This window comes from Hippopotamus amphibius, chromosome 11 (genome assembly GCF_030028045.1).
Source record: "Hippopotamus amphibius kiboko isolate mHipAmp2 chromosome 11, mHipAmp2.hap2, whole genome shotgun sequence".
Lineage (NCBI taxonomy): Eukaryota > Metazoa > Chordata > Mammalia > Artiodactyla > Hippopotamidae > Hippopotamus > Hippopotamus amphibius.
In genome coordinates, this window is record NC_080196.1 from 90,508,977 (window position 1) to 90,522,752 (window position 13,776).

General features: G+C 38.7%; 1 protein-coding gene across 1 annotated transcript in view; it reads right to left on the reverse strand.

Annotated features, from left to right (window-relative positions):
- DYM (dymeclin) overlaps positions 1 to 13,776 on the reverse strand; it is a 367,767-nt gene that overhangs the window by 290,039 nt on the left and 63,952 nt on the right. The window contains exon 6 of the mRNA XM_057698938.1: positions 8,354 to 8,426. Coding sequence (XP_057554921.1) covers positions 8,354 to 8,426 — 73 coding nt within the window. The remainder of the gene's footprint in view (positions 1 to 8,353; positions 8,427 to 13,776) is intronic.

The following is a 13,776-nucleotide window of genomic DNA, read 5'->3' on the forward strand; positions in this document are numbered from 1 at the left end:
AAAGGGATATAGGACAAAGAGATTTGTTATGAGAAGCCCTCTGTGCTATTTGTCTTCCCAAACCATGTACACAAATACGTTACAATTTAAAATAATTGCATCAGCATCAATGACTAGTATTAAATATCCTAAGGTAATGTAATCTAGATTATGCCCAAAAAAAGAAATTACTCTGTAAAGAATTAACTTATATAAGTAACACAAAAAATTAAAAAGGAAAAAAAAATCAATTAACTTGGTAGAACTAAAATCTGTAATTATTACTGTCAAACCACCTCATTCATATTTTGCTATACGTGTATTAATAACAGCAAATGAAACTAACAAAAGCATCCTGACATGGATGCACCTAGAGACTGTCATACAGAGTGAAGTGAATCAGAAAGAGAAAAACAAATATCGTACATTAACACATATATGCAGAATATAGAAAAATGGTACAAATCAACCTTTGCAAGGCAGAAGTAGAGACACAGATGTAGAGAACAAACAAATGGACACCAAGTGGGGAAAGCGGGGAGGGTTGGGGGCGGAATGAATTGGGAGATTGGGATACCAAATTGTACACTCTACATATATGCAGTTTATTGTCTGTTAACTGTATCTCAATAAAAGTTCTTAAAAAAACAAAAAACCAAAAAAACAAAAGCATTCTGTACCAGTCTTGCTTTTATAAGGGTAAAAATTCTTTGAAGGCAGAGATTCAATATTTTCAGGGCTGAGCTACCTAAGAATCCTGCAAATTGACCTTAGGAAAGTCACTTCCTTTCTCCCTACTTCAGTGCCATCATACACAAAATGAAAATGTATAAAATAAGCTTAATTCTAGTTCTAAAAAATTCAATGATTATATGCCTCTAAATAGTCCATACCTTACAAGGAAATATTCAAACACAGGCAAAATGATAGCCAGGATTCAGGACTCTGCTTTAGCTGCTGCTAATCTCTCACACCTAATGCCAGGCTAGAACCAGTCCTCCAAAGCAGCCAGAGAAGCTCCTCCAGGCAGCCTGACGCAACAGCAATTTACTTCAGTTCCCACACACATTATTCAGCTTTGTTCTTTTGAAATCTCAGACCCACTACATCTGTTAATGACCTAGTGCTATTATTTTTTACTGAGAAGTTTAAAATAGGAAAACTGACTCAGAGGCAAATATATACAATGTTTTTCTTCACTACTGAGTACATGTAAAGCAATACAGTTTTATGATCACAAAGCATTTTAAAATTTACCAAAGCATTTCCAAGTGCATTACTTTGGTCTTCAAAACAATCCTAAGCAACAGAGGAGGCAGTGAGAGCACCAGACAGACCTCATCCCAGGATGAGATGCTCTCTCTCAGCTGCTGGCCCCTCTACTGCAGCTAAGGGCATGATGTATTAAACTATCCACTTGCCTGGCCGTTCTTTCAGTGGCTACATGAGCTGGTCTCCAAACTGATGCACTTCAATCTCCACATCTAAAATGTTAAACAACTGAACTAGATGTCTTCAAATTTCTTTTCCACGTGACAGTCTATGATCTATGAACCCCGATTTTAAAGTGAGAAAACTGAGGCCTGAAGTGACACTGCTGATGAGTGGTAATGCTAGGACTCAAACACTATCTTCTGCAGAATTAGTGGTGTTTTTCCCTACTATATCACGTCTCCTACACTTCTTGGCAATACTCAATTACACAATTATGAACAATCTAATAAGCACATATCTTGTAATATCAACATTTGTGGTACTGGATATATCTTGGTCATATTTCTTCAATAAACCTAGTAAATGGTAAAGGCTTACATATTAAAAATCTTTTAACTGCGGTTTTTTTTCCCAGAGGCAAAAGAAATCAATTTTCAAACTAACAAGCTATTGTAAACTTAATTCTGTCTCGGTATTTGAAAATGCTATCATCTTTAATTCAGTGCTTGTAATGTCTTAAATATCTAATTCAACCAGAAAGCTATACCAGATATTTACTTTGCAGCACCTAAAGCTTAAATGCTGACTTGTTTTAGCCACCCACTTTGCTGAGGCTGGATTTGAGAAGAGTTTGGGTATCAACATGCAGGGCTGCAGGAAGACATTTTCCCAACAGTTAGGCCCTTCACTGCCAACAAGGGTCTCTCCAGTTCCTTTACTCTCAAAAACTTGCAGACTTCATAAAGAAACTGTTTATGGCTCTTCAGGTTCTTGAACCATCTACTCACCATTAGCACCAAAAGTTTTCAATATTCAAATTTTCCAAAGTGTAACATCTAAGCCAATACCAACATCTATGGGTTGAATAAACATGTATTTTATATCATTTTATTACAGTTCACAAATCCAGCTGCCAAAATTGATTTTAATCAGTTTCATCCCTCCCCAAATATATCCAAAATGGATTTCAGAGAAATAGCTCTAAAATATATATTTTCTTTTATATCTTAATAAACAGTGAACCCTACATATAATCAAACGTTTAGTCCTTCTAACATCGAAGTCTTTACTCCATCAAACAACATAACTTCTCCAGCCCGTCTCCCACAAACCCTCTGCTCCAATCAAATGAATGCACTTGTGATTCTCCGAACAGATTAGACACATCTAAGAAGTCCCTGACGCTCTCTTCTGCCTCCTCTAAGACCGAGCTGCTGCTCATCACTACAGCTCCAAATGACTGCAGCATGTATCAGCTGTTTCTCTTACTGGGCTTTCTATGCACCTATCCATCTCTAAGCTCTTCCAAAGTCGTGCCTTTCTTTTGCCCAGGGCCCAGTACAGTAAATACACATAGTTTAGTATGTCTAGAATATTTGTTTTTGTGCATGAACTTAATGAAAAAGAAATTATTATAATGTGAAGGAATCATGTGGGAACTACTGAGATATAATGCTGACTGTCCCTAAACTAAATGGCCCCAGACTACTCAGTATTTCTACCTAATTAATCTACCATTTCCTTAAATACTGTCAGATGTGATTTTTCAGTGTTTCGGTTTCTAGTAGCCCCTTTCCAATGCTAACATCTATAAGACACCTACTGGTTTTTCTTTTAATTAATTTATTTTTTTATTGGAGTATAGTTGCTTTGCAATACTTAGTGCTTACTGTACAGCAAAGTGAATCAGCTATATGTAAACATATATCCCCTCTCTTTCTAGGATTTACTTCCCATTTAAGTCACCACAGTGCATTGAGTAGAGTTCCCTGTGTTATACAATAGGTTCTCATTTGTTATCTTTTTTATACATAGTATCAATAGTGTATATATGGACACCTAGTGTTTATAACATAATGTACCAACTGCAAGGGGCTTTAAGCCACTATATCTACAATGGAATGCATCTTAGCACACTACTTTGTTTCCATATAGACCAGATGATGAGAAACAAACAAAAATTTAAGCACACTGAATAGGTTGTGCCCTCATGGATTTAGTCATTCAACAAATATTTTTTGAGTCCTCCGTGTGTCAGGGTAACCTGAGTACTAAGGGGACAGCAGTGAGCAAAACAAACGCTGGCACAGGAAGAGCTTTGTTTTCATGTAGCTTTCATTCTAATTTTATTTGAGAAATAACAGGTAATATGAAAAGTAGTGATAAGCGTTATGACAAAAAAATAAAGCATGATAAAAAGGACAGACTATGTGAGGGTGCTGTTTTAGGGTAGTCAGAGCGGCTGTTTCTGAGATGCAGAACTTTGAGCAGAAGGAAGCTTGAAGGAGGTCAGGACATGACCGGTGCAGATGTCTGAGGGGAGATAGTCAAGGCCTTCAAGATAGGCGTGGGCTGGCATGTTCCAAATTAGCAAGGACAGCAGCATGGCTGAAGCAGAATGAGCGACATGGACAAGGTCAGCAGATGACAGCAGATACCCCTGCACTCGAGCAGTAGACAAAGTCACATTACACAAACACACACACTCCCAGAAAAGGCGGTGAAGGCAATCTATTATGAATATTGCATCTTTATCACTATATAACTTATGAAAACACTAGACAGTTTCTTAAATTATAGAATTAAAAAATCTGGGGACTTCCCTGGTGACTCAGTGGTTAAGACTCCACATTCCCAATGCAGAGTTGGATCCCTGGTTAGGGAACTAGATCCCACATGCACGCCACAACTAAGAGTTTGCATGCACAACTAAGGAGCCCATGTGCTGCAACTAAGGAGTCTGCCTGCCAAAACTAAGACCAAATAAATAAATAAAAATTTTTTAAAGGGTTGATTTAAAACAAAAAAACAAAAAAACCCTGCTCATCAGGGCCAGGCTGAGAATTAAGCAGGCCCGGTTCTCCTCACTGAGTTCACAGGTTGATAAAGGAAAAGACACATAAATGGATCTCAGGGGAAGGTGCTGAAGCCAACAGAAAGACCCATTCTGAGCAGACATCCCAGGACCTGTGGGGGCACAGAGGAAAGGAGCAGGGCCTTTTCTTGACAACAGCATCACTGTATACAGCTAACAGTGATGGCTTTGACAAAAACAACAGCAACAAACACAGACAAAAAGACAAGGGAAAAAATCCAGTTCAAGTTCTCCAAATAAACTCTATTTCATAATAAAAAAGTATCATAAGCAGTCTTCAAAACATAAGCATTGGGCCCGTACAACATAACTGCTTGTGCTGCTAGGGCCCCACCTAAACTCCATCACTGGGTAGAGTCACAGGGTCTCATTCAACCGTCACAGTAACACTGTAAGAACCAAACCAGTGTCATAAATTACAAGTGTTGTGCTTTCGACTCTAACCTGCCGACCACGTTCCGTAACATTCTCCATTAGTGTCTTGAGGGACATGCCTTTATCTCACCTTATTCCTCTCCCATTCAACTCCTTGAGATCAAGAAAGTATAACAATTAAAGACAAGGTTTTACTTTGGGAAGACACTTCAATTCTAGTGGATCAACCCAATATACACTGAAAAATATCAAGCCATGAGACCATGCCTGACTTAACCTTTCTTTTAAATACATATATAAATGCTGAGAGGTACGGACTTAAGGAAGGATTCCTGAAAGGTGTGCAATTTGAATATGACTTTGAAGATTAACATCGCAGAGAATTAATATTTTATCAAGAAATCCAAACTGAGAAGCAGTATCCAACTTACTGCTTAAAAGTCTGTTTTCATTAAAAACGAATTCCTCCAAATTCTGGGAGTTTAAACTACTGCAGTTGATCCTGTTCTCTTAACAATGAAGCATCAGTTAAAATTTATAGATGTCTAAATGTCAATCTGTCTCTGTTCTTGGTAATCATTTGCTTTCAATATTAATAGAATGATTTCACAGTCTCAAAAGAAAATGTTTAAGCTAGTTTTGAATTACCCACAATGGCCATTAAAATTAGATTCCTCTTGCTGTTCACCCACTAATGCAGACTGCACGGCAACATTAAACTTCAATGTTTATAGTGTCACCAATGATAGTCAGGTGTGTCTAGAGCATCTCCAGTTTTCATAGGTTAATAATCCTCCTAAAATTATAAGCTGATTGGTAATACTGCACTATGATTATAGTAGATGAAACATTTAAAGAGTAGTTTGGTTTCACATAGAAACTGTTACCAAGACAAACCTTCTTGTAGGATGGAGTTCCAAGGACATTAAATCATAAGAAATTGTTTCAGCAGCTGGTTAAAGCTGAGTGTACATAATACAAGACATCTGGTTGTCTGTGCATTTTCAGTCCATTTAAAAAGTATAAACACATTAAAACACTGAAACGTTTGATATATTACAACACTGCCTGCTTTCCAAGAGTGATTAAGTGGCTGGTCTACTCATTGTAGTCACAGCTTATTTACTATCTAAAGGGATTTATCATATTCATCCACCTTAACTTTATCAAGACATTTTATCAACCACAACAACAAAAAGAATGCAGTCCTTCAGGATATACATGAAATTGCTGGTACTTGGCAATAACAAATGTAACAGAGGTGGTGCTATTTTTAAAATTAAATCATGAACACATGAAGCATCATACACACTATGATAAGCAAATAGTAGGCAATATATGTGTTCCCCTTCCCACATCTTACCTTATGTAACAGAAAGCTAATAACCGCAGTGCCTTAACCAAAATAACTGCTCTTTTCACCTAAGAAGAAATCCAAAGATAAGCCATCCGGGGCTGGTGTAATGGTTCCATAACATTATCAATATCCCACGCTCCTGGGACACTGTTCCTTGTGTGTGGCACCCATCACCACAGTTCAAGACGGCCCAAGCACTGCCTCCACATTCAGGGAGGAAGACAAGGGCCAAGGGCGACGATAACTTCTGCTTATGTGTAATTGGACCAAACTGGGTCATGGAGCCACATTTAGTTACCAAAGTGCCTGAGAAGTAAGGTGGCCACACCCTGTCCCTAACAATACTGGAGAGGAAAGCAAGAAAGGATACCAGGCATGCAAAGAGCTGTGTCTGTCATAAGAGTTCAACTTGCCCAGGACATTTTCCCTGTGCCCTTCCCTGTCGGTGATTCCTCAGTTGTCTCTGCCCGACCTTCCAGGCTGTACGTTGCCAGACCCGTCACAACAGGTCTTGGTAGTTCTTGTTCCTAAATCTGTATGACAATTCTGGATGCTGCACTTGTGCACAACAGAGGCCAGGAGTCTGTTTTCTCACAAATACCTGTCTTTCCTTTTGGGGCCACAAGTAGCACATTTCCAACGATATCCCCACACAGATTGATGATAAATCTTAAAATCTATTTTTTATTTCAAAAAACAATTCCGTTAAAATATGCATTCTCAGGCTTCCCTGCTAGCACAGTGGTTAAGAATTCACCTGCCAATGCAGGGGACATGGGTTCGATCCCTGGTCTGGGAAGATCCCACATGGCGAGGAGCAACTAAGCCAGTGCGCCACAACTACTGAGCCCATGCACCACAACTACTGACGCCCACACGCCTAGAGCCCCACACTCCACAAGAGAAGCCACCACAATGAGAAGCCCATGCACTGCAACGAAGAGTAACCCCCGCTCTCTGCAACTACAGAAAGTCTGCACGCAGCCACAAAGACCCAACACAGCCAATAAATAAAAATAATTTTTTAAAACATATTCTCAATGGGGGGGCGAGATCACCCTTAAGAAGGTGAAAATTGGTTCTTCAGGGGTAAGAAACTTGAAAGATATTATAATGATGTATGGCGCTCCAAAAGGCCACAGCATATAAACAGATATTCAATATGTCTGGGGTATTCAAATTTTATTAGGACTCTGGAGAGGCAATTAAGAAAAAGATTTCTAAAAAGGCTCCTCAAAGAGACAATTTAAAAAAAAATAAGGTTGAGAGTAACTGCTCTAAAATTAACAAACATTCTGAATTATACAGGGACTTCATTCAGCTGTAGTGACAGAAATCTATTTATAATAGTGTAAGCAAATAAGGGTCTATTTTTCTCACATGAGAATTCTGGTTGGGGGGTTAGTAGTTGATTCCTTTGGTTCAGCAGCTCAATGACATCACAGCAGGATTTCCTTTTATGTTGTTGTTAATATTTTTTAATATATTTTACTTATTTGGTTGCACTTGTTCTTAGCTGTGGCAGGCAGGCTCCTTAGTTGTGGCACATGGGCTCCTTAGTTGTGGCATGCACAATCTTAGTTACAGCATGCATGTGGGATCTAGTTCCCTGACCAGGGATCAAACCTGGGCCCCCTCCATTGGGAGCGTGTAGTCTTAACCACTGTGCCACCAGGGAAGTCCCCAAAGCAGAATTTTCTGTGAGTCTCTTAGCTCATGGTGCCAAGATATCCAACACAACTCAAAGAGACCCTGTCCACATTCCAGAAAGCAGGAAAGCGGACTCTCATGAAAAAAAAAGATACACCTCCTAGATGAGTCAGGTCCCCTTAAAGAGCTGTACCCAGAAGTTTCATTGGAGGACTTCCCCCTACATCTCACTGACCACACTTAACCTCAAGAAAGGCTAGAAATGGAAATCTGACCTTTCCAAAAAAAGCCAGATAAAAAATCAGGAAGCAAGGAAGAAGGGGAGAACAAATAATGGGTGGACAACTAGCTGCACCTACCACATATGTAGTAGATTTAAACTGCAAAGAGCTTCCCTCTCAAACCCTGGTTTAGAGATTAATTCTGTGTCTATCATACGATTAATATTGCTAAAGAGTTTACTGTCCCCTCAACAAGATAAAATTCTTGTGTCGATGATGGGCCGTCAGAGCCTAAATATTACAGGCCAGAGAGATAGAAGAAGCCCATGGATGTCCATGGAGGCTTACATAAAAGGCACAGATGAGAGTACTACACCACAAGCCACAAACTCTTCAACATGATCAATTACCATCTTCATATACAAAGAAGATAAAACTAATTCTGGCTTAGCCAGAACTTACAAGAGTGGAATATCAGTGATTAACTGCATCAAACAGCAGAGCAATTCTTCCAAAAGATCTTCTGAGTCAGAACCTGGTAAGACACATAAAAAGTTTTTTTAACGAAGTATAAAACAGAATGCGGTTGTTTAGAAGTTCAGTTTTCATTCCTAATGCAATAATTATTACTACAGAAACTCTGACATTAATGTTGACCTCTGAATAAAATCTATATCATGAGCAAGCTGGCATCTATTATAATCTTCATCTAGTAGAGGAATTTTGAATATCAGCTATTAATTATATCACTTTTAATGCCTGAAGCTAACTATGGCTTCTGTAGGCCAGTAGTTTTCAAATTTCTTATACTGCACTATGTTTTTTTCCAAATAAAATCTTATACTAATAAGTCAAATATATAAAATAGATAAAAACTCAAGCTGCTCCAGCTGCTTTGTTTGAATCAGGAATAGACTACCTGCACCTCTTCCACCAACAAATATCTGACCTTAGCCTTGATCTCCTTCATGAGCTTCAAAGCACCTTCTCTGAACCCACTGAGCCGCACCAATCATAGACTGGAACCCACTAAGAGGCCAAACACCTCTTTACAAAGAGCCAAACACAAAATGGCTTTCCCAAGTCACTGAATAAGCAGCAAAGGTAGGCTGCGAAAAGGTAGGTTCCAATAGAAATGCTCCTCTGTCCCAAACTGCTCTAAACTACGTGACCTTCTAACTTCCAAAGCCAATCAGGATCTCATGCGGCTCCTGGCTTTGGACACTACTGACACGTACTCCTTCATGAAATTCTTTCTTCTCTCAGTCCCTACAGGGCCTTCTTTCTAACCTACTGCTTTTTCTATTCATTCCCAGTATCCACTTCCTCAGAATACCTTTCAACATTGGTACATTCCCCAGAGTTGCACTACTAGGTTTCTTCTCTTCATTTCTCATACTCTGTGTTCTATCTTCATCAACCACCACTTACATGCTGGTGATGCCCAAGTCTACAGTTTTCCTTTCGGCCTCTCCTCTACACTTTGTATCTTTACATCTACTTACCTACTGGCCACTTCCACCCAGATACCTCAACCTTGACACACTCAAAACTGAACTCCTGGGGCTTCCTAGGTGGCGCAGCGGTTAAGAATCTGCCTGCCAATGCAGGGGACACGGGTTCGATCCCTGCTCCAGGAAGATCCCACATGCCGCAGAGCAACTAAGCCCATGCACCACAACTATTGAGCTCATGTGCTTCAACTACTGAAGCCCACGCGCCTAGAGCCTGTGCTCCGCAACAAGAGAAGCCACGGCAATGAGGAGCCCGCGCACCACAATGAAAAGTAGCCCCCACTCACCGCAACTAAAGAAAGCCTGCGCACAGCAAAAAAGACCCAACACAGTCAATGAGATAATTTTTTTTATTAAAAAAAAAACAAAAAAAACTGAACTCTTCTCTCCCAACACTTCAAATCCACTTCTTTATTCTCCTTTTTGCTGACTACATCAGTAACTGAGGCCCCAGACCCAGACAATTCTCTCTTACTCATCTTTTCATAATCAATGAATTTCTAAGTTCTCTAATTACACGGTCCGCCTCTCTGATATTTCCTCTTTCCTTAACTCCTTGTCATGCTTTTATTCACTACATCATCATTTCAGTTCAGTTAAACAAATTTACTAAATTAAAATTCATTCTGGAGCTCCTTTAAACCTTCTTAACTAGTATTCCTACCTCTAATTTTACTCCTCTCCAATCCAAACCCCAGAGGGAGCTAACTAAATTCCAACCTTTCATTCTCCTAGCTTAGAGCCTTTCAATTGCTTTAAGCTGATACTGCACAGCAGAAAAAACTCAAAGCCCCAAAGTGTAGTGTGTCAGACCCTTCAAGACACAGGCCCTGCATCCCTTTCTATCTTTATCTCCCACCACTATTCCCTTCATGATTTATATTCCTGCAGTGTCAAGCTACCTGCTACATACCATATTACGCATACCTCAATAACATTCTCTTTGCCTGGAATGCCCTCCAACAACAAAAACCTGAATTTTTTTTTTAAAAAGCTCATCTTTATCTACCAGAACCATCCTCTGTCTTCAACTCCTCCATAAAACCCAACTCTGAATAAAAGCTGGTTGTCTCACCCTGAATAAAAATAATTACATAGCATCTATGCCTTATGCATCTGTCTGTCATTGTAAATGTTGGCTGCATTATATTATAGTTTCTGACTACATGTAAAGCAGGCCCCTACTGGAATTTGTCCTTACTGAGGACAAAGAGCTTGGCACATAATATACACTCAATACATGTTCGCCAAACACAGGTGTCTAAGTCCAAATCTAGTGGTTACTTCCAAAACATCTAAGCATTTGGAATCTCAAAAAGAAGTTTAACAATTCCTTTTTCCAGACCACAGAATCACCTGGTATTCAGAAAGTAGGAAGAAATTCCTTCCTGACTTGCCATAAATAGAACTGGCACAGTAGCCCTCTGAGAGGTCAGTGCAAAGCTCGAAGAGAACATTATTTCACACTGAAGACACCAATCATTGCTAAAAAGAATACACAGCAAGAATCAAGTTCAATAACTACATTAAATCTCACTGTAGAAGCAGTACGCTTAGCTCAACTAGTGAAGAAAGTCAGGAGAAGAGCTAACTAAATCTCTCTGCCAAAGCTGTCCAACACAACCCAAACAAGTAACCTATTCTAACAAGTTGGTTTATTGGCATGTAATATATACTCAATACGTATTTGCTGAACTGTCATTCCCTGGCTTACCTCAGAGAATGTGGTGACCTAGACCCAGCAAGAACATTTAAAATCACTTGCTGATTCCCTAAAGAACATTTTAGACCAGATAAATTGGCCCATTTAATAACATATCTCTGGTTCAGCCAAGCAGCCAGCAGTTTTTTAACCATAAAAAGTGAGGGTACAAGCGTTCAAAACGCACAGATGGGGCCTGACTGGATTTTTTTCCTTCCAGGGGTGTAAACACATCTAATTTTCAAATCTTAAAATGGTGACAAGAATGGTGAGCCTCTTCGCTTCCATTTGCCATTCAAGTCATGACCTTGGCCAAGTTTACAGCTCATTAAAGAGTACACTCACAGCTTCGTTATCAATGTACTATTCTAACGAAAATGATGATAAATTCATTTCGTACAAGACATAACATTTCAAGGTCAAAGTTCTAACAAAACTAAAGACAAGAAGAAGTAAATTCCAGGTGAAGCCTCTGACAACTTCCATTTACTAAAACAAAAACACTCTTGCATAATACTGTGTTCTTGTTTCTGGAGCTAATCTAGAAGCAACTAATTGCACAGCAAGTGAAGACTGACAAGACTTGACTGCTTACCAGGTTTTACATTAAGCAACTCACATTACATTAGTTTCCAAGCAACATTTATACCACTCAGCTTTTGTATGAGGTCAAACATCTTCCTTAGTTTCAATAAAAACAAGTAAATCTAAAACTCACCTGCCAAAAATTATAGTAACACATTCCTGTATTTCCTGTTGCAAAGAGAATCGTAAAAGTCCTTGAAATTTGCAGGTCCATAACAAAGTAAACTGATGTTCTTTGAGTAAAGGACTTTGCAGAGATTCAGTGTGTTTACTGTGTTATGAAGTTTTACAACCTAAAGTTTTTTTTTAACCTTTTAAAGAGTTTTAAATTTTAAACCTATAGCTCCAGTCAAATATTTTAATATTTTAAATCATGAGTGTTCCATTCTCTCTAGCTCTTGTTAATCCTAACCATAACTCTTAAGGAGTAGGTATGATGGTCACCATTTTACAGATGAGGAAATCAAGGCTCAGAGAGGTTAGTTTATGTATAGTAAGTGGCAGAATTCAGTTTTAACTTAAATTCAGACTTCCAAAGGGGGGAAGAAAAAAACCTTAACGAATTACTTTTAAAGACCTCTTTCTATACAAAGCTGGGGGAAAAAATCCAATCAACCAATCCATGTTTCACTGAAGACTCTAAACACAAATCCCTGGTAAGTGAGTACTCTGAGCCGAGTTAGGGGAGGGATTGGAAATACCAATCTCTTTTGGTTATTTGTAACTGGAAATGTGTAAATACCAATTACTTTACACATCAAGGTGATATTCTACACATTCATCAACACATACTCAAGTCCCTGACTTAAATATCCAATTTTCAATAATCTTCAAACAATAAATAAATACAAACTCTTATTACGGATGTTTTGCACAACAAGGTCACTGAAATCCCACCCCTGTCCCTGGGGTTCTCCCACTTTAAAGCCCAAACACTACTTCCTGGGTCTCTATGCGCATCAGCAGAGGAAAGCGCAAAGACCAGAAAGCAAAGAAAGAGAAAAAAAGGCAAGATTTATGGTCCCTCACAGTTCTAATAATCTACACCTGAAACTAAGCTGTGGCCGGTCCCGGTCCCTGTCAGTGCGCTCTATTCGGAGCCCATTCAGTATCACAGACTAAGATTCAGCTCTCTCATTTTGGCCTCAGGGAGAGAACCAGAGATAATAAAATACTGTCATAACCAAATGCCTCCCATCAGAGTTAAGGGGAGGAGAGGTGGGGAAGAGAGAGAGAAAGGAAAAATTTTTAAAGCGCTCATTGAAGGAAGGGGAAAAAAACCACTGATAGAAAACAAAGAAACAACCAGAAAAAAGAAACATATGGGTCACTTAAATCAGGTTACATGTAGTTACTGAAAGGAATATTAAAAGACAGAGAGCTAATTGTTATTTTCTTTGCATTCAGAAAGTCAAACTGACAGTTCCTCAATGCTATGCAATACTGTGTCCATTCAGGTACTTAAAACAAGAATTAACAGAGCTACACACTCCAAAGAGTGCCTGAAAGTTTCAGAGCGGAAGACTTCCTTAAAATGAAGACACATAGCCAGATTATACTTACTATAAACTTCTACTCAGAAAACCATGATAGAGTCTAGGTTACTATTTTCATTGTGAAGCTAATACTGGAATTATTCTAAAGTATTAAAAATCACGTTTAAACTTCAAATTAGCAAAATCAAATATGCCTCCATAAAGTAATTAAGGAAAAGCAAAGAAATTCACTTGCCTAAAAATAAAACTGGTCTACATTTCTATGCATTACCATATTTATAAACCTGGGCCTCACACCACTCCAGTAAAAACTGCAGTTATTCTGGTTGACTGCTACTATTATGGCTGAACGGAAATGTTTCTAATTACCCTCAAGGATAATACAGTCTACGAGGTTTCATTACAAAATGTGCCTATTAGTAAAATTTAATTCATTGTGTCCCACTGAGTACACAAAAGAAAGAAGGGGAGAGAATCGTGAATCACACTATCACCTATTATATGACCAAAGAACAAGTCAGGAGTTCCTAGAAGCACTTTATTTTTCTGCAAAGTCAGATTACAAATCTCATATGCTAACTATTTTAA